This window comes from Harpia harpyja, chromosome 2 (assembly GCF_026419915.1).
Source record: "Harpia harpyja isolate bHarHar1 chromosome 2, bHarHar1 primary haplotype, whole genome shotgun sequence".
NCBI lineage: Eukaryota > Metazoa > Chordata > Aves > Accipitriformes > Accipitridae > Harpia > Harpia harpyja.
The window spans coordinates 90,213,547-90,239,134 of NC_068941.1; the positions used below are offsets into that span (position 1 = coordinate 90,213,547).

A 25,588-nucleotide genomic window follows, 5' to 3' on the forward strand; every position below is an offset into this window, starting at 1 on the left:
CCCCTCGCCAGCCCAGGTGAGACTGGGGCCAAGGGCTGAGGCCGAGCCCTGCCCAGGGTCCCCATCCTCTCCCCCCTCATCCCCAGCCCCCCCCAGGAGGGGCAGTTTGGGGGCAGGATCCCGGTTGCGTGGGGGTCCCCATCTGCCCACTGCGGGAGGGACCCAGCCCTCCTGGCAGCACCAGTGCTGCCCGCAGGGGAAGGGGGGGGGGTCTCAGTGCTGGGGGTCCCTGGGGAGGCAATAAATGGGCTCCCCCCTTCCAGCTCAGCCCCACCCTGCACTTACCCTAACACGGCGGCTCCCATGGGCCCCGCAGCCCATTAGCTGGAAGGAGGGAGAAGCCTGTCCGTAAAACCCATCTGGGAGGAGGCGAGCAGGGGTGAGACCCTCTGTGTCCCCCCCTGGACCCCCCCTGGAGCCCGACTGCCCTGGGGTCCCGGCCCCCTCCCCAGTGTCCCTCTATTCACAGCAAGCAGGTGTGGGGGGGGGGCGGGGGTCCCTGTGGGTGCCCCTGGGCGGTGGGTGCAGCAGCCCCCACCCCACTGCTTGGCCCCACGGGGTTTTACTGTGGGGGTGGCTGGAGCGAGGGGCCCCGAACATCCCCCCTCACCCCCAGCCATGAGCGGGGGCAGCCCCCACAGTGCTGCCGCCCCCCCCCCAGCGCTTGGCCGCGCTGCTTCCATTAGGGCCCATTACCGGAGCCGTGCCAGGGAACATGTCTCCCCAGGGGGCCAGTCCCAGCGGAGGGACCCACATTCCCCGGCACGGCTCAGCCCAGCACTACCTGGAATTGGGAGATTGGGGGGGGTAGGGAGCAGGTCCTCCACTGCCCCCCCGCTCTACCCGCAGCGGGAGCTGGGGTCCCTTTGGTGGTGCCCATCCCTGGGGTAGCTGGGCAGGATGGGGACATGAAGGAATGGATGCTGGGATGGATGGGGGCATGGAGGAATGGATGCTGGGATGGATGGGGGCATGGACGGATGGAGGCTGGGATGGAGAGGGGCATGGACGGGTGGACACTGGGAAGGATGGGAGTATGGATGGATGGACGCTGGGATGGACATGGGCAGGGACAGATGGATGCTGGGATGGACGGGCACATGGATAAACGCACACCCGATTTCTGCAGGACACGTCCTGGCCCCGCCAGCCCTCAGGAGGCTCCGGGTGACAGCCGGGGGTGCTGGGGGGGGGCTCGGCCCCTGCTGCTGAGCTCCGCGGCGGGGGAGTCTGCAGAGCCCCTTGCAGGTGCTGCAGCAGCCCCAGGGCTGCGTGGCTGGAGGGAAAAGGGCGCAGCGTGGAGCTGCATCGGGGGACAGGCTGCAGAGCCCCTGCACGGCGTGCGAGCGAGAGGGCAGCGCGCGAGGGATGCTGCTCGCGGTGAGGGGCTGCCCGGGGGTCCCTGCCTGCCACCCTCGCCGGCTCTGCCCGCAGCCTGGCTGCCTGGGCACGGACATGCCCTCCTGCAGCAAGGGAGAGCCGGAGCCGGTCAGGGTTTGGGATTCCCAGCCCCTTTGGCTGTTGGAGGCCTCTGCTCCCCCAGGACCCCCCCTCGCCTCCCCCGGGCTGGCAGCGCTGGCTCCCCAGTGGAGGATCAAGCAAAGCCCCGACTCCTCAGCATCCTTCGGGGCCTTTCCCCACGGGCGAGGGACCGCTGGGGAATGTCCACCCCCCCCCGGGGCACCCAGCCAGCCTCACTGGGTCCTGGGGACACCCCAGGAGGAGCTGGGATGGGTGCTGCCCGCTGCCCCCCCAGGCCAGCAGCGATGCAGGGACTGGAGGCAGCCGTACAGGGCTGGCACCCCCTTCCCTGCCTGTACCCTGCCTGTACCCTGCCTGTACCCTGCCTGGCAGGGCTGCACAGCAGGGAGGGGATGGGGACGTGTCCCCTTCGCCGTGACGCTGCTGTGGGGACGGTGATGTGGGGGGCTGAGACCCCACCGGCCGTGCCCCAGAGAGGGTCAGTGGGGTTTAAGTGGGGCACTGGGGGCGATTTTGGGGGTCACCCTGGGGCGTCTCCGGAGCGCAGGGGGTCCCGTGTGGGGCGTCTCAAGGGGCCTGGTTAGTCACGCTGGGGTTTGGGGGGCACTTGGTGGCTCTTTGGGGTCACTCCGAGGTGCCTGAGGGGCTCGGCGGGGGTCAGTGCGGGGGACCCTGGAGGTGCAGGGACCCCCGGCCCCCCCCCGGCGCCCGCCTGGGGGTCTCTCCCGAGCATCTCGGGGGACGCGGCGGGGTCTTCTCCGGGGTCCCCCCCCGGGGTCTCTCGGGCCGGGAGGCGCGGCAGTCGCCCCGGCGGGTGGGGGGGGGGACCGCAGGGGCTCTCCTGTCCGGCCCCGGGGGGGGTGGGGGGGGGGGGTGGCCCGCTCCCCGCCGCCCCCCCCCCCCCCATCCCTCCCTCCCCCGGCGCGGCCGGTGCGGCGCTGGCCGCGGAGCCCCTCCGCCGGCGCGGGGAGGGACCGCTCCTCCCCGGAATGATGTCAGCCTGCCCGGCCACGGCCCCCGCCTCCCCCGGCGGCTCCGGCCCTGCCTCCCCGGGGAGGCGGCGGCGGCATGGCCCGGGCCGGCGGGGCGGCGGCGGGGCCGCGGCGGCGGGTGCTGGTGCTGATGGTGCTGGTGGCCGCGGCGGGGCGGCGGGGCCGGGGAACGGGGAGGCGGCGGGGAGGCGGCCCCCCCGGCCCCCCGACGCCCCCCGGCCCCCCCGCCCGCCCGCTCCTGCTGCTGCTGCCGCTGCCGCCGCTGCCGCCGCCGCCGCCGCCGCCGCCGCCGCCCCCCCGCGCCGCGCCCGCCGCCGCCGCCGCCGCCGCCGCTGCCGCCCGCCCGGTAACGAGCCGCCGCCGCCCGCCCCCGCCCCATCCCGGGCCGAGCCTGCCCCCTCCCGCGCCCCTCTCCGGCCTCCTCCCCCCTCCATCCCTCCACTCCTCCTCCCAGCCTTCCTCCATCCCTCCCTCCACTCCTCCTCTGCCTCCCTCCACCCCTCCCTCCGGTCGTCTCAGCCTTCCTCCATCCCTCCCTCCAGGGCTCCTCTGCCTCCCTCCATCCCTCCCTCCAGTCCTCCGAGCCTTCCTCCACCCCTGCCTCCACTCCTGCTCTGCCTCCATCCCTCCCTCCAGTCCTCTAAGCCTTCCTCCACCCCTCCCTCCACTCCTCCTCTGCCTCCCTCTATCCCTCCCTCCTTTCACTCCTCCTCTGCCTTCCCCATCCCTCCCTCCGCTCCTCTAAGCCTTCCCCATCCCTCCCTCCACTCCTCCTCTGCCTCCCTCCATCCCTCCCTCCACTCCCCTAAGCCTTCCTCCATCCCTCCCTCCACTCCTCCCCTGCCTTCCCCATCCCTCCCTCCCCCCCCCCCGCCGCCCCCCGCCCCTTCCCCTCCCGGTCCCCGCACTTGCCTGCTGGTCGCCTCCGTCTCCAACTTCTCCGGCCCTGCCTCCGCCTGCCTCCGCCTCCCGCCTCCCCCCGAGCCTCCCCCCGAGCCTCCCCCCGGCTCCCGCCCGGCCACCCGCCGCAGATGCCGCTTCCCCGGCGGCCGGGACGGCGGCCCCCGGCACCTGCCCGGCTCTGAGCTCCGCTGCCGGGCCCGGGGCAGGAAAGTTGGGGGGCTGCCGTTGAGCCCCTGCCATGTTCTCCGTGCAGGAGGCGCTGCCCCGGGGGGGGCTGCCCATGAAGGAAGAGCCGCTGACCGCCGGGCTGCCCTCCGTCCGCTGGCTGCAGGGCACCAGCATCCTGGACGCCAGCACGGCGGCACAGAGGTAAGGGGCTCCGCGGGTATCCCGGGCTCCACGGGCATCCCGGGTGCAGTGGGCATCTCGGGTGCTGTGGGTATGCTGGGCTCCGTGGGTATCTCGGGCTCTAGGAGCATCCCAGGCGCTGCGGGCATCCCGGGCACTGCAGGCATCCCGGGCACTGCAGGCATCCCAGGCTGCATGGGCATCCCGGGCTCCGCAGGCATCCCAGGTGCTGCAGGCATCCCGGGTGCTGCAGGCATCCCAGGCTCCATGGGCATCCCGGACTCCGTGGGCATCCCAGGTGCTGCAGGCATCCCGGGCACCATGGGCATCCTGGGCACCGCAGGCGTCCCAGGCACTGTGGGCATCCTGGGTGCCGCAAGCACCCTAGGTACCACGGGCTCCACAGGCATCCTGCGTGCTGTGAGCATCCCAGGTGCTGTGGGCATCCTGGGCACGATGGGCATCCTGGGTGTCGTGGGCATCCCAGGCGCCCTGCACACCCTGGGCACGCTGGGCACCCCACATCCTCAGCACCCTGGGATCCCTGGGCAGCCTGGATGCCTTGGGCATCCCAGGTGCCTCGTGCCCACCGGGTACTTCAGGCGCTCCAGGTGCCCCACATGCCCTGGGCTCCTTGGGCCTCCGGGTAACCCCTACGCCTGGGTACCTTGGGTGTCCCGGGGGCCCCCGCAGACTTCAGCACCCCCGGGTTCCTGGGGCATCCCGAGCCCCCTGGCATCCCACACGTGCCAGGCCTGTTGCCCTGTGTTGGGAGGGCCAGTGGGTGCTGGCAGCAGGGCAAGAGCAACTGCTGGAGCTGCAAGGGGCTTGTGCCATGCCGTGCATCCACCGGCGCCGGGACCTGCACCCTGAGCCGCGGCTCTGCTGGGAAAAGCCGCTGAGAGCGAGGGCAGGGCTGGCAGCGGTGCCATCCCTGTCTCCCGGGCAGGGCTGGCAGCATCAGCTGGGGCGAGGGACCGCTGCAGCCGCTCAGGCAGCCTGCATCGCCGGGCTTGCCGTGCCGCAGCCCGATGCCCTCCCGTGTCCCGGCTGGCCCCATCCCCTGCCCTCGCCGGGGGGCTCAGGGCTCCGCGTACCCCATCCCATGCCCTCCCGGGGGACTCTGTGCACCCTGGTCCCCTGCTCTCTCTGCACCTTGTGCCCAGAGGGGTCCCAGCGGCTGCTGGGGGACACCTTCACCCCTGTCCCCAGCACCCCAGCTCCTGCTGTACCCCCTGTGTGCGCCATGGGGTTCGGGGGGTTGGTAAAGGGGGGGCTGTGCTTGGAGCGTGCTGCGGCTTTGTCCAGGGGTGACAGGAGATGCCCCACGGCATGGAGGAGCGAGGGGACCCGGGCCAGCTTGCCCACTGCCTCCCTGGGGTGCCCCACGCCCTCGGCCAGGGACAAGGGGCTTGAGAGTCTAGGGGGGGATGTCTCCCCTTTGCATGGGGCCCCAGCAAAGCAGGACATCCCCAGCACTTCCAGCACCGACCCGCTCCGTGGACGACATCACCCGGTTGTGTGCGCCGACCCCGAGCTCGGGGTCCCCAGCTGCGGTGTCAGCCCTGCCGCTGGCTCTCCGCCGGGGACCGTGATTGCGCCGGAGGCTGCGCCCTGCGGCTGAAGCCCTGGGGGCTCCCCGGGGTCCCCCCCAAAGCCACCGCGTTTGCAGATACTCTGAGGATGCTTGAAAACTGCAGCGATCCCCCCCGGCAAAGCCACCCCAGCCCCATCCCAGCGCAGCCACCGTCGGGGGGGACAGCCACCACCGTGGCCCAGCCTGGAGCCCCCAGAGAGCGGCTGGACCAAGGGTCCCACCCGGCCCCAGGGAGCTGGGGGGGTCAGTGCCAGGGCAGGGGCTGCGGTGTCCGAGCCGGGGCGCAGGGAGGTGCTGGCCTTGCTGCTGCGCACCCAGAAACTTCCCTGTGTCCCAGAGCGGGGCTGCGAGAAAGAGGGGTGAAATCCGTCCCCCTCACCCCCAGCCCCGGCTCTGGCAGTGCAGGGGGACGCACAGGGCTGGGACCACCGCTGCGGCTCCGGCAGCGATGCTGCCCGGTGGCAGGGACGTGGCTGGCCGTGTGCCGATGGGGTCCTGCGTGCCACGTGCCCGGTGCATGAGGATGGGGTTCACAGACCCCCTGCCCACCCCTGCCCCTGCCGAGCCGGGTGCTGGGCAGCCTGTGGTGCCCTCCATGTCCCCCTCTCCTCCCCGTCCCACCGTGGTGCCCGGCAGCTGAGCATGTGCCACACATGCCGGCAGTGTCATGCGTGTGGACACGCTCCTGGGGTGCCCGTCACCTCCAGACCCAGCCTGCCTCCACCCCATGTCCCTCTCAGACCCCTGGCTGGGGGGCTCACACCAGCACCCACAAAGACCCCCCCCACTCCCGTGGGACCCCGTGGCCACCGCAGGGTCCCCGGGCGATGCCAGCTGCACCCACGGCTGCAGCCCCTGCGGGCAGAGGGGCTGCCCCAGGCGTGCCGAGGGGAGGGCAGGGGGGCCAGGGCCACGGGGCAAGGCAGAGAGGGGCTGTGGGCCGTGGGGTGAGCCCACCCGGGGTCTCGGCTTCCTGGGTGGGGTCCGGCGCTCCCCCCTCTGCCCCCCATTTGGCGGAGCCGCCCGGGGAGCCGTGACTGCGTAATTGCGTGGTGCCCCGGGTGCCTGGCGGCTCCGCCAAGGGAAGATGCTGCTTTACTGTAAGAGACGTTCGCTGGGCTCCTCTGCTAGGAAATGCTCTGATTGCCTTTAATAATTAATGGCAACCAGGCTCGGCTCTCGGAACGCCGGGGTCTCGGCAGCGCTGGGAGCGGAGATGCAGCCATTACCCGCCCGGGCTGGCGGCTCCATCACCCCCCCCACCCCCCCAGCACTTTAGGGCCAAAGCTTTGGGGGGGGCGGAGGGGAATGGGGGAGCCGGGCGGGCGCTGGCTCGCTGCGGCCGCCCTGCCGGCACCGTGCCACCTTCCCATCAGCTGGCAGCCCCGTGGCCGGGTTCCAGCGTGGCAGGGCCGGGGATGCTGCTGGGGGGACGGAGGGGTCCCCGCGGCACCGGGGGTCCCCGTCCCTCGGGGAGCTGAGTGGCGTGCCGACTGGGCGCACTGGGTTGGGGTCCCGGGTGGGGTCAGCACCCCACGCTGCAGGGCCAGATGCCGTGGGGATGGGCCCTGTGAGCAAACCCATCGGCACTGGTTGCAGCCTTGGGTAGGGGACGAGGGCCACCCACGGGGTGTGCCAGGACACGGCCACCAGCAGTGCCCGGGGACACGAGTGTGCACATGTTTGTCCGCACATGTGTGCCCAGACACGCGTGTTGGCCGTGCACACAGGCACCCGTGTGCCAGGCACATGCCCCGGTGTTTGCTGACTGGGGACGTTTTGGCTCCCCGGCGATCAGCTTAACGAGCTTTCTCCTCCGTCACGGAGACTTGTCTCCAGAGAAGCGTCCCTGAGGTTTTCAGGGTCTGGGCTTCACACTTGGCCTCAGCTGGTGCCTGCAGCTGGGGTCGGGGCTGGGGCTGAGGGCGATGCCAGGGGTTAATTAAAGCTCAAGGACCATGATTAAAGGAGGGGAGGGTGCCTGGGGGGTCTCCCCCCCACCCTGTGCTGGTTCTGCCCCAGGGTCCTGGGACCGGCCACAGGAGCAGGTCACTGGTAAAAGAGCTGAACCCCATTTTCTTCTCTTGTTTGGAGAGGATGCTGGTGGCTGTGGCTTGTGTGGGACTCTGGGAGATGTCCCCGTGTCCCCACGTCCCTGAGCATCCAGCGATGCCCCTGGGAGCAGAGATTGGCCCTGGGCAGTGCCAGCCCATGGGAGCAGCATTGGGGGGGAGCGGAGGGGGGGGGGGCTCGGCTGTGCAGGAGCGAAGGACCCCCACGGCTGGGACAGCCCCCCCGGCGGGGTGTAAGCAAGGGGTCCCGTGGGGCTGGGGGCTCTGCAGGGACAGGGCTCAGGGACCCACTCCATCCTCCAGCTGTGGGTGGAGGGGTGCCCCCATCCTGGCCCCCCCCTCCATGTGCCCTGTCCCCGGCTAAATTGGGGCCCAGTGGGGGTCAGGGTTCTGGGGGTCCTGCTGCTCACCTATGCATTGTGTCTCTGCACCCCAGGGCTCCTCTCCTCGACAGCCCCCCCGCCGGGGTACTGCGGGCAGGGGGCTGGGTGTGACCCCCCCATTCCTGCAGTGGCCGTGTCCCTCCGTGGCCGGGGATGGTGGCGGAGGGACCCCTGCACTGGGCACCCCCTCGGGCTGGCAGCGGGGGGGGAGTTGCACCCAGCCCATCACCCCCCAAACTGTGTCCCCAGGTGGGCTCCTGGGAGCAGGGCTGGGGGTGCTGGGTCACCCCCCTGCGTGTTTGTGCATGTCCCCCCCCTTTATTTGCACCCCAGTGCTGACCCCTGCCCCGGGCTCTGGCCAGTGGGGTCCGCAGGGTGCTGTTGGCATGGTGGGGGTGGGATCTGGGGGCTGTGGGGTCCTGCTCCATGCTGGGGGGGACTGGAAGGTCCATGGGGTCCTGCCCCACACGGGGGAGTGGGGGGCTGCAAGGTCCCTGCGGTCCCCGTGGGGTGCAAGGGCTGTCCCCAGCGCAGCGTGGGAACTGGCTCCAGCAGCTGAAGCCCCCCCCGAGGTTGGCGCGGGGGGGAGCCAAACCCGCCCCCCCGCCTCCCTCGTCGCCCGATGTGTTTTTAATCATGAAAGGGGGGAACTTTTTACATCCGCGTGTTTATCTTGGCCCCCTCGCCTCGCTGGCTGCCGCGCTGGGGGCTGGTCCGGCTCCCGCGGCCCCCCACGCCGCCGCCACCGCGCCGGCTCCCGCAGCACCGACGGTGACACCGGTTGGGGACGGGGATGGCACGGGCTTGTCGTGGCCACGGGGCAGCGTGGGGGTCCTGGCTGCTCCCCCCATCCACCCTGCGGGAGTTTGGCAGCTCCCACCGAGCCTGTCCCCTGGCAATGGGGACCCCTGGGGAGGGGGTGCTGGAGGTCCTGGGGAGGGGGTGCTGAGGGTCCTGGCAGCCACCCCCTGCTCACCGCCCCCCCCGCTCCTTCTGCTGACAGCGGGGTGGGCCTGGCCCGAGCCCACTTTGAGAAGCAGCCCCCCTCCAACCTGCGGAAATCCAATTTCTTCCACTTCGTCCTGGCCATGTATGACCGGCAGGGCCAGCCCGTGGAGATCGAGCGCACCTCCTTCATCGACTTCGTGGAGAAGGAGCGGGTGAGACCCCCCGGCGCTGGGGTTTTGGTGGGGATGGGGTTGTGGCGGGGATGGGGGGTCACTCCACCGGGCAATCCCCCTGCTCTTGGAGGGGTGCAGGAGCCTGCGCTGCAGAGGCTGAGACCTCTCTCAAACTCATTGCACATGTGAGGAGTTACCAGAGCGGCTCCACGGCCCTGGGTCCGGCCGGGGCTGCCAGAGGGCTGCACCGAGAGGGGACCGTGATGCCCCCCCCCATCCAACCGTCCTCCCCCCAGGAGCAGAACGGCGAGAAAACCAACAACGGGATCCACTACCGGCTCCAGCTGCTGTACAGCAACGGTGGGTGCCGGGGCTGGGGGGCTGGGGGGGTGCGGGCAGGGCTGACCCCCTCCCCTTTCGCCGCAGGGCTCCGGACTGAGCAGGACCTCTACGTTCGCCTCATCGACTCCATGTCCAAGCAGGTAACGGCGTGGGGCTGGCGGCTTGGCCGGGCCGGCAGTCCCCGACCCCGTCGGCCACCGAGCTCCCAGGGCCACCTGCACACGCGTGTGCACACGTGGGTGTGCCTGGCGGGCACGTCTGTGCGTGTGCATGCAGCTGTGCAGAGCGGGCACATCTGTACACATGTGTGCACACATAGGCGGGCACGTCTGTAAGTGCACGCCCATGCGGGGCTGTAAGGCCAGGCAGCCGTATGCGCACACCCAGGTGTGCAGAGTGGGCACACGTGCGCTTGCACACCCCTCCACGTGCACGAACACGCGTCTGTGCACGAAGGCAGGCGTGCACGAGCGCCTGCAGCAGCGTGTGCGCGGGCACGTACAGCCGTGCACACACGCGTGCATGGGCACAAACGCGTGCACACGCACCCACACGACTCCTCGGAGGTGTGCACGGCTGCACACCCACCCACGAGCGCTCCCTGCCCGGTCCCTCTCCCACCCGCTGCTCCCACCCCGGCTGCCATCGGGGTCCCCCAGCCTGGCTGGGGTCACCCAGGGAGGGTCCGTGTTTCGGGGACAGGCTGGAGCGGTGGCAGGGGACGGGCAGGGTGCCAGGCGGCGGTGGCACCCCCCCTGCGCGCTCTCTTTCCCCCCCCCCCCCCAGGCCATTATCTACGAAGGGCAGGACAAGAACCCAGAGATGTGCCGGGTCCTCCTCACCCACGAGATCATGTGCAGGTAGGTGGGGGTCCCGTGGGGGTCCTGGTGGGGGGGGTCCGGCGGGGGTCCCACGGGTATCCGGCAGCACCAGGGGTGCCGTGTTGGGCAGGCGGGCAGCTGCCTGCCCCAGCTGCCTGCTGCCAGCGCGGGGTCCCCCGTGCCCCATTAGCGCCGCTCTTGTTTACCACCCTCGCGCTCGGTGTTTGTGCAAATTAACGCTCCGTGCCAGCGCGGCTAATTGATCTCCAGGAGCCACGCTAACGATGCCAGGGCCGGGGGCCCCCCCTCCCCGCTGCACTCCCCAGGGCCGGCACCGCCACGTTTGTTGGCCGGCGGCGGCACGAGCCCCGTGCTGCCGTGTCCCCCGTGGGTGAGGTGGAGCCCCCCGAGGGATGGCGTGGGGCTGGGGCACCCCCGGTTCAGAGCCCCCCCCCTTGGCTCACCAAGCATTTCCCAGGGCTGGGGTGTACCCTGAGCCCCAGAGAACCCCAAATCGGAGCCCAGCCCCATGGTGCGGGGCGGTGGGGTGGATAAGGGGGGTACCCCAGGGGTGCCCTCTCTGCCACGGCCCCCCATGCCCTGGCATCACATGGCCGATGTCCCTGTCCTGGGGTCCGTCCCCCCCCCCAGCCCAGCACCCTGGGCCCTTGTGCAGCACCCGCCTGTCCGCCCTGCACCGCTGTGGGTCAGGACCCCCCTACTCCACAGTGCAGGGCTGGGCAATGCTGGGGGGGTACAAGGGTGGGAAATGGGGCTCTGGTGGGTTTTCCCCTGGGGGTTGGGGGGTGTGGGGCTGGCCCCGGCCCCCCCCGGCTCCCCTCACGCCGACTCCTCTCCCCGGCCGTGCCCAGCCGCTGCTGCGACAAGAAGAGCTGCGGGAACCGCAACGAGACCCCCTCCGACCCCGTCATCATCGACAGGTACCGGGGACCCCGGGGCGCGGGGCCCCCCCTGCACCTCGCTGGGGCTGGGGGGGTTGTGGCAGCGGCGGGGGGTCCCCTGAGGCACTGGGATGGGGAATCTCCCGGGCTGGGGACCGGGTGCGAGCACTGGCCTCGTTAGAGCTAATGAGCTGGGGGAGCAGCATGTGGGGGCTGGGAGGGCACACGGTTCCCCCCCCCCCCGGGTCTGGCTTGCTGCGGTGGCTGCCGGCCCCGTGCCGGGCTGCGGTGACAGCCAGCCGTGACAGATGGGGAAAGTGCCGTTTGCCGTCAGCGCGGCACTTCCGATGTGCATCAAACAAATAAATAATACAGGCGGCATCCAGCCACTTCGGCGAGCGACGGGGGGGACGCGTGGCGGCCCCTCTCCCGCGCCGGGGCCACGTGCCGCAGGGACACCCCGGTGCCGCACGGTGTTCCCAGGCGTGTGCCCCCCCGGCACGGGCCGGCCACGCGCCCCACGGTGAGGGGTGCACCGTGCACCCGTCCTCCCTGCCGGGATGGGGCCACCAGGCTGGGGCAGAGGGGGAGCAGAAAGCCCAGCCTGGCACAGGCAGCGCTTGCTGGTGTGTGCACGGACACCGCGTCCTCCCGGCTCTGGGGCAGGCGTCTGTCTGTCTGTCTGTCTGCAGCCCTGTCCCTCTGCCCTCCCTGGACAGACTGTACGCACCCCACCTCCCTCCATCCACCCAGCCTTCTCTCCGTGCTTCCCTCTGTCCATTACCCATCCCTCTGTCCCTCCATCCCTCTCTCCTTCCATCCATCCCCCATTCTTCTCCATCCCTCCATCCATCCACCCGTTCCTTCCTCCCTCCTTTCTCCTCTCCCTCCCTCCCACCAGCCCTTGAGCTGTTCCTCCCTCCATCCCACAGCATCCCCATCGTGTCCCCATCCCTCTGTCCCCATGCAGCTCCCAGCACGGTGGCACCTCCCTGGTGACGCCGAGCGAAGCCCAGGGGTGCTGAGGGGTTTTAGGGACCCCCAGCTCGCTCTGCAGGGCTCGGTCACCTCGTCACTGGGGCCGGGGGGGCGCAGCACCTCACCCTGCTTGCAAGCACGGTCCCTTGATCCCGGGGGGGGGGGGTTTCCCCGTGAGCAGCTTCCCCCTCCGCTGAGTCCCCGTGGCACCGGAGGGTGCCTGGGTCCCTGGGGGACGAGGGCTGGCACAGACCCTGCTCCCGCACCCCCTGGCCCCCGCACCCCGGAGTGACGCCGGCCCCGCTGCGGCGGGTCCCCGACCCCCGGCCTCCCTCCCACCCTGCCAGCGCCAGCCAGCTGTGCCCCCCCCCCCGCCGCCCCCGGCCAGCTGTGCCCCGGCCAGCTGTGGGGATCGCGGCCCCCGGGACTCCAGCGCGGCCGTGGGATGCAGCTGCCGCGGCTCAGCCAAGACAAACCTCCTGGTAGTGACGTCCCCGCGTCCCACCGTCCCCTCAGCCGCCTCGTCCCGCAGGTGTCCTGGGTGCTGCACCCACGCTGGTGCTTTTGGGGTGCGCGGGGGGTGCCCTGTGACCCCCCTGTGCTGGAGGCTGGGGCTGATCCCAGCCCCGGCTGCCTGCCGGGTGGGAGGTGATCCCCCCCCCAAGGCAAGTGTCCCCCGAGGCCGCCCCAGCCCCCTTCTCCCCAAGGACCCCTCGGGGCTGTGCCCCAAGGAGGTGACATCCCCGGGCTGGTGGCATCCCCATCCCCTTCCCTCGGCTGTGCTGAGGGGAGCCGGGGGGTGGAGGGGGCTTCCCCAGTGCCCCCTCGTCCTCCTCCTCCGTCCCCAGGGCCCTCGGGGGTCACCCGGGGCCAGGCGGGTCCCCAGCCCGCCGCCCGCTCCCCCCCGGCCCCCCCCAGCCCCGCTCCCCAGCCCGACGCCCAGCCCCACTGGTTTAGAGAGCCAGATAAGTGCCCTATCAACATGTTAATCAAATTACTTAGGAGCTAAAATTGACGCTTTTCATTAATTATACAAGATTATTCTAATTGCAAATTCAAATTTATGCGCTCGGAACAGAAGGTGTTCGGCAGCAGCGCCGGGAATTTGCATATTAAATGGGGAGCGCTGTGCATTAGGGATGCTAATGCATGCACAGCGCCTGTATTTTTAACTCCCGGGCCCATATGCGCGGCTGCCGCTCGGGGGGGACGAGGCCGACCTGGGGTTCAGCATTATCCCCCCCCTCAGCAGCGCAGAGCCGGGGCCGGGGGGCTGGGGGGGGCCGGGGGGGGGGTCACCCCCCAGCCCCATGCCGCCCTTGTCAATCTCCTGGCGGGGGGGGGGGGGGTGTTTTCCTGCCGTTTTCCAGCTCCTTCCTTCCCCTGATTACCACCTGCCAGGCGGCGGGTGATGGGGGGACACGGGGGGGTCCCCCTCTTCCTGCCCTTGCCCAGGAAAACCGTCCCCCGTGGGCAGCGTCCCGGCAGCAGCGGTGTGGGAGCCCCTCTCTGTGTGCCCCGGCGCTGGCTGATGGCAGGAGCCTCTGGGGGGGGGGGGGGCACGGTCTTGGGGTGCACTCTCTGCTCAGGGTGCCCAGAGTCCCCTGGGGGGGGCCGCAATGGCCTCAGGGGCTGGTGTCCCCCTGGCCTGTGCCCCCCCGGGATGGGGCTGAAGGGGGTTTGGGGCCAGGAAGGCTGTGCCCGCTGCCGTGTCCCTGTACCTGCATCGCAGGGGGTCCCAGGGGTCTCGGGTGCTGCACCGTGTCCCGGGGCACCCGTGTCCCCCCCCCCAGCCTCCACCAGCAGCTAATGGGGCCGTGGGAACCTTCCAGCTGGGCACCTGCGTCCCCTGCCGACCCTCCTGTCCCCTACGTCCCCCTCCCCAGCCCCACTGCAGTGCTTGGGGAGGTGGCTGGGGGGCCCATAGTGGGGGGCTGAGGTGGGGTGCTGGGGTGGGATACCAAGGCAGGGTGCTGGAGCGGGATGTCGGGGTAAGGTGCCAGAGTTGGATGTGCTGATGAGATGCCAGGACAGGCTGCTGAGACGGGATGGCACTCTGGGATGGGGACAGGATGGCACACTGGGGTGGGGGCCAGATGACACACTGAGAAGGGGACGGGATGGCATTCTGGGATGGCGCAGGATGCCACGCTTGGATGGGGACAGGATGGCAAATTGGGATGGGGCAGGATGGCACAGTGGGGTGGGATAGGATGGCATGCTGGGAAGGGGATAAGATGGCACATTGGGATGGGGATAGGATGGCATGCTGTGATGGAACAGGATGGCACACTGGGATGGGGCACCATGGCACGCTGGGATGGGGACAGGGTGGCACAGTGGGATAGGTACAGGATGGCATGCTGGGATGGAGACAGGATGACGTGCTGGGATTGGGACAGGATGGCACACCGGGATGGGGACAGGATGACATGCTGGGATTGGGACAGGATGGCACACCGGGATGGGGACAGGATGGCACGCTGGGATGGGGACAGGATGATGTGCTGAGATTGGGACAGGATGGCACACTGGGATGGGGACAGGATGACATGCTGGGATTGGGACAGGATGGCACACTGGGATGGGGACAGGATGACATGCTGGGATGGGGACAGGATGGCACAGTGGGATAGGTACAGGATGGCACGCTGGGATGGGGACAGGATGACGTGCTGAGATTGGGACAGGATGGCACACCGGGATGGGGACAGGATGACGTGCTGGGATGGGGACAGGATGGCACACCAGGATGGGGACAGGATGGCACACCAGGATGGGGACAGGATGGCACACTGGGATGGGGACAGGATGACATGCTGGGATTGGGACAGGATGGCACACCGGGATGGGGACAGGATGGCACAGTGGGATAGGTACAGGATGGCACGCCGGGATGGGGACAGGATGGCACACGGAGATGCACCAGCCCCGTGCAATGCCCAGGCCCTGCCGACGTGCTGCCTGCACGGGCAGGGCAGAGCCCAGGCACATTGGCAAGAGGGCCGGGAAATGCGCTGCCCCGTGCCAGGCCGATGGAGGGAGATGGCACAGAGGGACACGGTGGCTTGGCATGGCACGCTGACCTGGTATAGCACAGTGTCCTGGCACGGCACGGTGGCCGTGCGTGGCATAGTGCCCTGGCACGGTGCGGTGAGCTGGCATGGTGCAGTAGCCTGGCATGGTGGGGTGACCTGGCACAGCTCAGGGACTTACTGTGTTGTGGTGAGTTGGCACGGCAGTGACCCGGCACCGTGCGGTCACCGGGGCCGGGAGCGGGCACAGCGCGGTGAGCTGCCATGGCAAAGCCAGCTGGCACAGCGTGATGGCCGGGCACGGTGCAAAGCCAATATATGTGTGTGTGTGTGTGTGCACGCGTGTGCCCGTGCGCCCGTGTGTGGCCACGCAGGGTGCCGGTGGCTGTGCCTGCCTTTGGCCGTGCACCGTGGGGTGGCCCAGGGCTGGGATGGGACAGCAAGTTTGTCACCTCGGTGCCCGAAAGCACATGTGTGTGCAGGGGGACCCTGCGGTGGGGGTCCTGGGGAGCACATCTGGCTGTGCCCCCAGGCGTGGGTCCGTGCATCCATGCACGCAGGAGTGTGCGCCGTGATCCCCACGCATGTGCAACCGTGATACCATGCGTGTGCAACCGTGATCCCTCACGCTCTCCTCCCGTCCCAGCCCCTAGGAACCAAGGGATGGGGTGGGGGGGAGACATCAGGGGGTCCCTGGCACCGCGCCCCCCCCCGGTTTTGCCAGCACTGACCGCTGGGTTCTTTCCTTCCATCCCAGGTTTTTCCTCAAGTTTTTCCTCAAATGCAACCAAAACTGCCTGAAGAATGCGGGGAACCCCCGGGATATGCGGCGCTTCCAGGTAAGCACTGGGACCCCCTCCTCCTCCAAACCCTGCCCCGCACAGGGGGACTGCAGGAGGGGACAGGGTTGGAGACCTCATATATTTTCCCAAAGGGGCCGAGGGGAATTAGGGACTCGATTCCCCATTCAGGGAGCCCATTCAGGGAATCGAGTCCCTAATTCCCCTCAACCCCTTTGCAAACCCCAATTCCCCTCGATCCCTTTGCAAACCTCAATTCTCTTTGAACGCTTTTGCAAAACCCAATTCCCCTCAATCCCTTTGCAAACCCCGATTCCCCTCGACCCCTTTGCAAACCCTAACTTGCAAACCCTAATTGCTCTTGAACCCCTCTGCAGCCCCCGTGTCCCCTCGCCCCCCGCACACTCCCCCCGTGTCCCCTGCCTGCAGCCCAGCTCTCCCCGCAGCAGCTGGAGGTTCGGGAGCGGAGCAGAGGGGGGGGTCCGGCCCGTCCCCCACCCAGCACGGGCGCCTTCATTAGGGCCTCTCGTAAAGATATGATAATTGTGACATTTTTACATGATTAACGACCTATCCAATTTGCATAGCGCCAAGCAGCTCCGGGAGAGCAGCCAAGTCCAGGCTGGAGGGGGGGAGCGGGGTGCGGGGGGGGGGGGCACAGGGGATGGGCTGGGGTGTCCCCTGGGGTCCGGGGTCCCCCAGGCCGGTGACACGGTGACGGGCTGGTGCTGATGCCGGGGCAGTGCCAGGGCCGGGGCCGGGGTCCTGTGGCGCTGCGTGTTGCACGGTTATGGGGGCACACGCGTGCGTGCACATGTAGGTATGCATGCACACGCATGCACATCTATGCATGCATACGTGCACACAAGTGCTCCTGCACGCACATACGTGTGCAGATGCACACACACCCCTTGGCACATGTACACATATGTGCACACAGGCGTGCACAACCACGCAGGTGCAGATTTGCACACGCGTGTCACCACCAAGGCACAGAGGGGCCGGAGGGCACCCGTGACAGTCCCGGGATGCTCAGGGGTGTGGGGGGACACTAGAGATGAGCAGCGGGGTGAGGATCCCACTGTGGGGTGACATACCCACGGCAGGCGGGGGAGGACCCTGTGGGGTCCCCGTGGGGAAGGGCACGCCAGCCCCCGTCCTCCGTGGCGGCCCTGGGGCTGCGGGGACGGTGGCCCTGAGCCGGCTGTCCCGCAGGTGGTCGTGTCGACGACGGTGAACGTGGACGGCCACGTCCTGGCTGTGTCTGACAACATGTTTGTCCACAACAACTCCAAGCACGGGCGGCGGGCACGGCGCCTCGACCCCTCCGAAGGTGAGTCCCTGCCGGGCGCCCGGCGTGCCCACGCACACAAAGCACGTGCCCATGCACACGCGTGTGCCCTGCCCCGGCACGTGTGCACGGCCGCATGGAGGGGCAGACAACTGTCCCTGCCGGTGGGTGCTGCTCCTACCGTGGCATCCCCTGCCCCGGCTGTGCCGGAGCCCAGCCCCGTGGCCGTGTGTGCCCCGCAGCGCCAGGGCAGCCCCATGGCCACGTGCACCCCACGGTGCCAGGGCAGCCCCGTGGCCGTGCCTGCCCCGCGGTGCTGGAGCAGCCCCAGAAATTGTGTCCCCGTGCCGGGACCCCCGAGGAGGGGATGCCTGTGCCCCAGCTCTGCCCCACACCGCTCAGAGGCTGCAGCTCCCCCAGCCCTGGCACAGCCCCGGGCAGCCCTGGAGGTGGGCACCCAGTGCCGTATTTATGCCTTGTACGTCTGTCCGTCCGCCCAGCACGCACACACGGCCTCTCCATCCGCCTGCCGTGCACCTGCGTTTTCTGTCTGTCCCTTCCTCCCTCTGTCCGTCCCGCGCGTGCAGGCTGTCCTGCCCTCCTGGGTGCTCGCTGTCCATCCACTGTTCTGTCCGTCCGTGCATCCGCCACGTCCGTCTGTGTCCCTCCGTCCACTGCATACGTGCCCCGTCCGCCCGTCTGACCTATTTGCTCTCCGTCCGTCTGTCCTGTGCGTGCTCTTTCCACTCCCCTGCACCGATGTGCTCTCCATCCCCCCGTCCGTCCCCTGCATGCGCTCTCCCTCACCGTCCCCGTCCGTGTCCGTGCATCCGTGGCCACCCGTGTCTGTCCCCCCCCTCGCCGCTGCCTGGTTCTCACTTTCTGCCTCTGCTCTCCCTCTCTGCCTTCTCTCCCCCAGCCTCGCGCCCCCGGCCCCGACCCCGGCGTCCCCCGCTCCCGCCCCGCGTGCCCCCACACTCACTGCTGCCCTGTCTCTCCCCTCCCGCCCGAAGCAGCCACCCCCTGCATCAAAGCCATCAGCCCCAGCGAGGGCTGGACCACCGGAGGTGCCACCGTCATCGTCATCGGCGACAACTTCTTCGATGGGCTGCAGGTCGTCTTCGGCACCATGCTGGTGTGGAGTGAGGTAGGGGAGGGTGAAGGGGGGGGTGGCGGGGGGGGCTGGCGTGACCCCCCCCCCGGCCATGGGCTGAGCCCCGTCTCGCCCCGCAGCTCATCACACCTCACGCCATCCGGGTGCAGACCCCTCCGCGGCACATCCCCGGCGTGGTGGAGGTGACGCTCTCCTACAAGTCCAAGCAGTTCTGCAAGGGTGCCCCGGGACGCTTCGTCTACACCGGTGAGGGGTGCAGACCCCCGGGAAGGGGGCACAGACCCCCAGGACGGTACCCAGGGGATCTCTGTGCCCGCTGCCCGGCCCTGGGGCTGCTGCCAGCCCCTGGGGACAGCCCTGCCCTGCTGCGGGACCCCCCCCATGGGTGGCTCTGCTGCAGGGTTAGGGCGAGGGGATGGGCGTAGGGCAAGGGTTTGGGGCAGGACAGCGTTGGGTTATGGGGCAGGGGGTAGAGTTAGGAGAAGGGTAGTGTTGTGACTGGGGGGGGGGGACCTGCTGGCGGGGACAGGGTTGGGGGTAGGATTGGGGTGATGGAGTAAGGGTTATTGCAAACCACTACTGAAAACCCCAGGCAGCAAGCCCAGGGACCCTGCACGTGTGTATGGCGTGAGCAGGGCCACGCACACGTGTGCGGCGTGAGTGGGGCCGTGCACACGTGGGGTGTGGGTAGGGGATGATGCACATGTGGGGTGTAAGCAGGGCAGCGTGCACGGTGCGGTGGAGAATCGGTCCCACCGTGGCGGCCGTGTGCCGTGGCGTGTTGCCGCTGACTTGGGCAGTCTGTCCTCACACCGGCTCCGTGCCGTGCTGCAGGTTGCCCTGGCTCCTGCCCTGCTCCAGCACCGTCCCGTCCCTCCGGGACCCCCGGCAGTGGGGCTGGCAGCTGGGGCTGTCGGACAGGGGGTTGGGAGAGGAAGGGGTGCAGGGGCTGTTGGCACGGGTGGGGGACAGGGGGGGACAGCTGGGGTGTCCCTGCAGGAGGTGGGGTTCCCCCCTGCTACACCCCAGCTCAGCCCTTCGCCTCACAGTCTGTGCCTCAGTTTCCCCATGGGGCCGGGACGGGGGGGGGCGGGGTGGCCCCTTGCGCAGCAGCCGCTGAGCCCCTCTCTCTCGGCAGCGCTGAACGAGCCCACCATCGACTACGGGTTCCAGCGGCTGCAGAAGGTCATCCCCCGGCACCCCGGGGACCCCGAGCGTCTGCCCAAGGTAGGGACCCCCCGCCTGGAGTTTGGCGGGGATGCCGTGCTCTGCCGTGCTCGGTGACACCCACGGATGCAGGGAGGGACACGCCATCACCCGTGGGTGCTGGGCACTGCCTCGCCTCGACCCAGGGGTCTTCCCTGGCTGTGCCAGAGGACCAAGGGACAGGGAGGGGGACGCAGAGCCCTTGTGCCCCCCCCGGCACTGGGTGCAGCCTGTGGGCTGGCCAGGGTCCCTAACCCCCAGCTCCCGCTGTGTGCTGGGATCCCTGTGTGCGTGGGTCCGTGCTGTTTGCCCCCCACCCCTGGCAGAGCCTGGGGCAGGGTGGGCCATGGGGGGGCTCAGAGGGGCCCATGGGGGGACACAACGGGCCCCCGCCCCGTGGGTCCGCTGTGGCAGCGCTGGGCTGGGGCTTTGGGCATTGCACGGCAGCTCGGGGACGTGCCGACGTGGGGACATGTCACCGGTGTGGGGACGTGGTGAGGTGCCGGGGCAGGGTGCCTGCATGTCCCCCATGTGCAGATGGGGCTGGGGTGGGGGTGCGGGCCCCCCCTGAGCCCCATCCCGCTCCCTGCCCAGGAGGTCCTGCTGAAGCGGGCAGCCGACCTGGTGGAGGCTCTCTACGGGATGCCCCACAGCAACCAGGTACCGCGGCCCCCCCCCGTCCTGCCAAGCCCCCCCCCCGGCTCATCCCACCCTCCTGCCCCCGGCCCCCCACCCTGCCCGCTCGGCGCGGTGTGCACCCTGAGCCTGCGACGCTGGAGCGGGGACGCAGGAGCTGGCCCCGGGCTCCCAGCCCCACATCTGGTTCACATCAGGATTCCTTGGGCGCTGAGTCAGCGCTGTGGGCCCCCCCGAGCCCCCCACCTGCAGGGGAAGGGGAGCAGCCGGGTCAGGCTGCGGGGCTGGCGCCTCCAAAGCCGCCTTTGTTCCCACATCCTTCCCGGCCGGCGGCACGAGCTGGGGGGTCGCGGTCCCCCCTGCCCCATCGCTGCCCGGCACAGCCCGGCCGGGGATGCTCGGGGCTGCGGGTGCCCTGGGAGGTGACACGAGCTTGGGCGGTCTCAGCTGCCCCTGCCACATTGCTGCCCGGCACAGCCCCGGGGTCACCCCAGGCTCTGCGTGCCATGGGGTGATGCCGTCCCCGTGTCCCGTCCCGTTCCCCCCCCCCCCCCAGGACATCATCCTGAAGCGAGCGGCGGACATTGCCGAGGCTCTCTACAGCGTCCCCCGCAACCCCAGCCAGCTCTCCTCGCTGGCCGGCACCCACGGCCCCGCCGGCATGATGGGGGTGAACTCCTTCGGCAGCCAGCTGGCCATCAACATCGGCGACTCCCCACAGGGCACCGAGCAAGGTGGGCCGGGGTCCACGCCAGGCAGCGGGAGGGGGTCCCTGCCTGCCCCGTGCCACCCCCGGCCCCTCTCGCCCGCAGGCTACTCCCGAAACACGGGCAGCGTCTCGCCGCGGGGCTACGTGCCCAGCTCCACGCCGCAGCAGAGCAGCTACAGCAGCACCGCCGGCATCAACGGCTACGGCAGCGGCACCATGGCCGGCCTGGGGGTGCCCGGCTCCCCCAGCTTCCTCAACGGCTCCACCGCCAACTCCCCCTACGCCAGTAAGTCAGTGCCCCGGGGTGTCTCCAAAGCCATGTGCCAGCCCCGGGGTGTCCCCAACACTCTGCACCAACCTCAGGTGTCCCCAAAGCCGTACACCAGCAGCCCTGGGGCATCCCCAACACCATGCACTAGCCCTGGGGTGTCCCCAGTGCTGTGCACCAGCCTTGGGGTGTCCCCAGTGCCATGCACCAGCCCCAGGGTGTCCCCAGCGCTGTGCACCAGCCCCGGGGCATCCCCAATGCCATACACCAGCTCTGGAGTGTCCCCAACACCGTGCACCAGCCTTGGGGTGTCCCCAACGCCATGCACCAGCCCCAGGGTGTCCCCAATGCCGTGCACCAGCCCCGGGGTGTCCCCAAAGCCAGTGGCGAGGGCAAGGGGGAGCGGGGACACAGCCGAGACAGCCTCAGTCCTAGCCCTGGCCCTTGCAAGCCGGGTCCCACGTGGCATCACCGGGATATGCTGGCATCCCGCCTGGGGAGCGATGCCCCATCCCCAGCTCTGCCCGGCCTGAGTGGGTCTCTCCCCGCAGTCATGCCCGCCAGCCCCCCGCTCGGCGCCTCCTCCATCACCCTCCCGTCGGGCACCAACGCCTCCACCCCCACCGGGGTCTTCTCCTTCTCCCCCGTCAACATGATCTCGGCGGTGAAGCAGAAAAGCGCCTTCGCCCCCGTGGTGCGGCCGCAGACCTCCCCGCCGCCCGCCTGTGCCAGCACCAGCGGCAGCAGCCTGCAAGGTGAGCCCAGTGCGGGCAGGGCTTGCCCTCGCTGCCCGGGGGGCTCCAAGCCCACCCCCAGATCCCCCTTGCCCCACGGAGGGGGTCGGGGGTCCCGGTGGCACCGTGCCCAAGCAGGGTGCTTGCCTGACTCCATGCCTCCTCCCTGCAGCCCGGGCACGGCTGAGGCTGCACCGCGGGGATGGGGGCACCATGCTACCCTCGTCCCTGTCCCCCCCTCCCCGTGCCCACCGGTCACCCCCCCCCTGCCTCGGCTCACCCTCTCTCTCTGCCTCCCTCCCGCTCTCCCGCTGCCCAGACCCGGCTTTCGAGGACTCGGACAAGTTCCACACGCCTGCGCGGCCGCTCCAGGGACTGGCCTATTCCTAAGCACAGTAGGTCCTGGGATGCACCGGCCCCGGAACCCCCCATCCCGCTGGGACGGGCAGGGGGAGCGGGGCCAAGGAGGCCAGGGATCCCCCGCCCCGGCGTGCCCACCCCTCACCTTCCCTTGCAGCCGTGCCCGGCCACCTCGTGCCGCCCACGGGAGCCGGGACGGTGCCGGAGCCGCGACACGGAGCAGGACTGAGTGTGGCCTCGCAGCCCGGTGGTACCGGCCCCTCCAACCCGCTCCCGGGGGCTCCCGTGGGGATCGGGGCGCGTGGGGCTGTGGGACCCACCACCCTGCTGCCCTGCAGCCTCCCCAGCCCAGCCCCACGGAGCTCAGCCCCCTCGCAGGGGGGTGACCCTGGCCAGGACCAGCATCGGCGTGGCGTGGCGCGGCTCGGCTTGGCACGGTTCGGCTCGGAGGGCAGCCCCTCCTGGGGCCAGAGCCTTGGGGGGAGCCCCGGGAATGACCCAAACGCTCTGGGTTTAGCCTCAGAAAGACACTGAGAGACCCGTGGGAGTGTGGGGCAGCGGCAGCCGTGGGCAGGATGCTCCGAGGCGGGAGGGATGGATGCTCCGGGGCAGGATGGGGTGATGTTCCAGGGCAGGATGGATGCTCGGGGGTGGGATGGATGCTCCGGTGGGACCCAGCTCCCCCCCCTACGCTTCCCGGCTATCTCACCGCCGTGGCCGGCGCGCTCTCTCTCCCCAGATGTGCAGCTCCACATCTGGAGCCGCCCACCCGCAGCTCCCGGCCGGCCGAGGCCGGATCTCTGCCTGCGCCCCGCGCCCCCGCGCAGGATCGGGGCCTCGGCACCGCCCGGGTGGGGGGTCTGGGCTGCCCCGGCCCACCAAGCCAAGCCGCCGGCATGGGGATGGCACAGCTCCCGGCCCCATCAGCTGCCAGGGCTGGCTGCCACAGGAGACAGCCGCAGCTCTTTTCTCATTATTATCACTATTATTATTAATATTAACATAATTATTATTTTTAGCAGCAGGCGAGTCAGTGGGTGGGGGCTCTGGCAGGGCAGGCAGGAGACCCCTGGCCCTGGCACTGCCTGCTCCTGCTGGGGTCTTCCCTGTCCTCCCAGCCGGGAGGGAGCGGCCAGGAATTTTGTAAATAAAAAAAAAAAAGGGAAAAAAAAAAACCCAACCCCACTCCCCCCGGTCTGCATCCAACCCATGGGGGTGGCCCATGTCCCCCCCTGCCCTTGTCTTGTGCCGCTGTGTGCCACAGTGATGGTGACGCTGCCGTGCCCTGCTCAGTGTCAGCACGTGTGTGTCCCCCCCCCGTGCTGCCCCCATTGCCCCTCTCTGGGCGCTGGGTCCTCACCCAATGGCCCCAGCCCCTGCCAGGGCTGACCACGGGGGTCCCAGGGCCAGGGGCACCCCCCCGCCTGCCCTTGGGGACAGGGTGCCCCTGCCGTGGTCCCAGTCCCCCCACGGCAGTGGTGCAGGACAGCGGTGCCGGGGTCCCTCGGAGCAAGGGGGGGGGCTTTCTGACGTGGAAATAAAAGGCCTTGCAGAAGGGCACCGGCTCTGGGGGGGTCTGTGAGTGGGGAGGGGGTGACGCGTGGGGACACCCCCAGGGACAGTGATACCGGTCCCACAGCAGCAGGAGTGCGTGGGGGTCCCACATACAGCCCCAAGGGAGGGGGGGGGGGCTTCACCCCCACCCCCCACCCCCCTCAGCACCCAGCTTCCCTGTACTGGCAGCACCCACCCTGCACCCCACAGCCCCCCAGGGTCCTTCCCCCGCACCCTGGGGTGACTCGGGGTCCCAGCCCACCCCCCCCCCCCCAGCTGGAAGAGCTCAGGCCCGGCTCGGCCCCCCCAGCTTGTTCCCATTGCTGGAGTTCCGGAAAGGCGGGCGCAGTGCTCCCTCCCACGCCGGACCCACGGGACTCCCCGGGAAGCTGCTCCTGCCCCCACGCCCTGCGGGGTCAGACCCCCGGGGGACGTGGGGTCATGTCCCCTGCCCCAGCCCCTCAGCAACCCCCCTGCCCGGGCAGGATTGGGGGGGTCTCTGTGCCCCCCCACCGCTACCACCCAGGCCTGCCTGCGTGGGCAGCACGCGTGCGAGGACCCCCTCGAAGGCAGCTGAGACCTTGCAGCTCATTGCATGCCAGGGGAGCGAACAGACGCCCACCGGTACTGCTGCAGGGCTGAATGGGGAGCCCGGACCCCCCCCACGGCCAGGGCCAGCCTACCCCAGCTGAAACTGCGGTCCCGATGGATCCCACCCCCCCTCCCCAGCCTGCTCCGAAGCCTACAGGTGGGGACCCCCCCCCCAGAGGTGTTGTCCCCACGGGAGGGGGCACCGGTCAGTGCCTGCGGCAGCACTGCCCAAGGCCCCGAAACCAGGGTGGGCCGGGGACACAGCCCCCCCCCCCCAAAAGCATTGCTGGGTGCATTGGCAGGGATGGCTTGGGGGGGCTCTAGGGAGGCAGGGGCACCTAAAACGGGGGCCCAGCCCCTACCCAGGCACCCTGGGCAGAGCAGGCTGGGCAGGGGGCTGTGCTCCTCCTGGGACCCAGCATGGGGAGGTGGGGGGGAACCCCAAAATCCCAGCCCCTGCCGCCTGCAGAGCCCCAGAGGAAGGAGCGTCACCCCCGACTGTGGGGTCCCCGGCCGGCACGGCTGCTCCAGCCCTGCCAGGAGGGTTTCGCCAACACGGCGGCATCTGGCAACAGGGGACGGCAGGGCTCTGCTGCGATGGCTGAGCCTGGCGGCATGCCCCGGGCACGAGCAAGGGGGGGCACGGAGCTGCCTTGGGGGAGTCCCACACTTGGATGTGACCATACACGTGGCAGGGACATGCACACGTGGCGGGGACACGCACATGGCACACGCCATGGGGACATGCACACGCAGTGGGGATGAGAACACGGGGTGGGGACGCACACATGGCACACGTGGCGGGGACACACGCACCCACCCAGCCCTGCCCACCCGTGCGTTGGCACCCGTTTTCCTTAGGGAGCCACTGCCTGGCTCCTGGGAAGGTCCCTGCTCTGTCATCTCTCGTGTCCCCATGGCTCCGGACCCCATTCCCCAGCCCAAACCCTGCTCCCAGGCTGCCCCTTGACACCCCGAGCCACTGAGGCAGCCCCACCGTGCCCAGCACCCTCCCCGGCCCCCTCCCCAGCCCCGGGCTCCCCTCCCTCCTGGCTGGGGTCCCTGGTAAGGAGCAGACCACCAGTGCATGCGTGAGCACCCATCACAGCTGGCGGGGGTGCAGCCAAGGGTCTCCCACCGGCGGTGACCCCAGGGGAGGGAGGTGACCCCCATGGGGCAGCCCCAGGGCCAGGCAGGGAGCCGGGGTCACCCAGCACCCCCAGGCTCTGGGCTTTGGCTCCTGGCACCAGCTTTGGCCTTTCCCTGCTGCCACGTCTCCCGGTGCCGCCGGCACCTTGCCTGGCACACGACGGTGCCGGAGGAGCCGGGGCGCTGGGGGACAGTGTGCA

At 69.9% G+C, this 25,588-nt stretch overlaps 1 protein-coding gene across 4 annotated transcripts; it reads left to right on the forward strand.

Moving 5' to 3' along the window:
• The first annotated feature begins 2,502 nt into the window (after window positions 1–2,502).
• EBF4 (EBF family member 4) lies at window positions 2,503–23,651 on the forward strand. Of its 4 annotated transcripts, none has more exons than XM_052780919.1 (18): window positions 2,503–2,820; window positions 3,631–3,746; window positions 8,781–8,937; window positions 9,195–9,258; window positions 9,325–9,380; window positions 10,027–10,100; window positions 10,934–11,002; window positions 15,734–15,815; window positions 16,992–17,109; window positions 18,081–18,214; window positions 18,331–18,427; window positions 19,320–19,408; window positions 19,982–20,047; window positions 20,580–20,757; window positions 20,836–21,018; window positions 21,552–21,755; window positions 22,054–22,129; window positions 22,252–23,651. In XM_052780919.1, exons 1-17 carry the CDS (start codon window positions 2,551–2,553, stop codon window positions 22,122–22,124), a joined length of 2,028 nt encoding a protein of 675 aa, XP_052636879.1. In that variant the 5' UTR covers window positions 2,503–2,550; the 3' UTR covers window positions 22,125–22,129; window positions 22,252–23,651. The 4 variants fall into 4 exon arrangements, with proteins under 4 accessions (XP_052636879.1, XP_052636877.1, XP_052636878.1 ...); XM_052780917.1 differs by having other exon boundaries at window positions 2,504–2,820; window positions 18,301–18,427; XM_052780918.1 differs by having other exon boundaries at window positions 2,504–2,820; window positions 18,084–18,214; window positions 18,301–18,427.
• The last annotated feature ends 1,937 nt before the right edge of the window (window positions 23,652–25,588 follow it).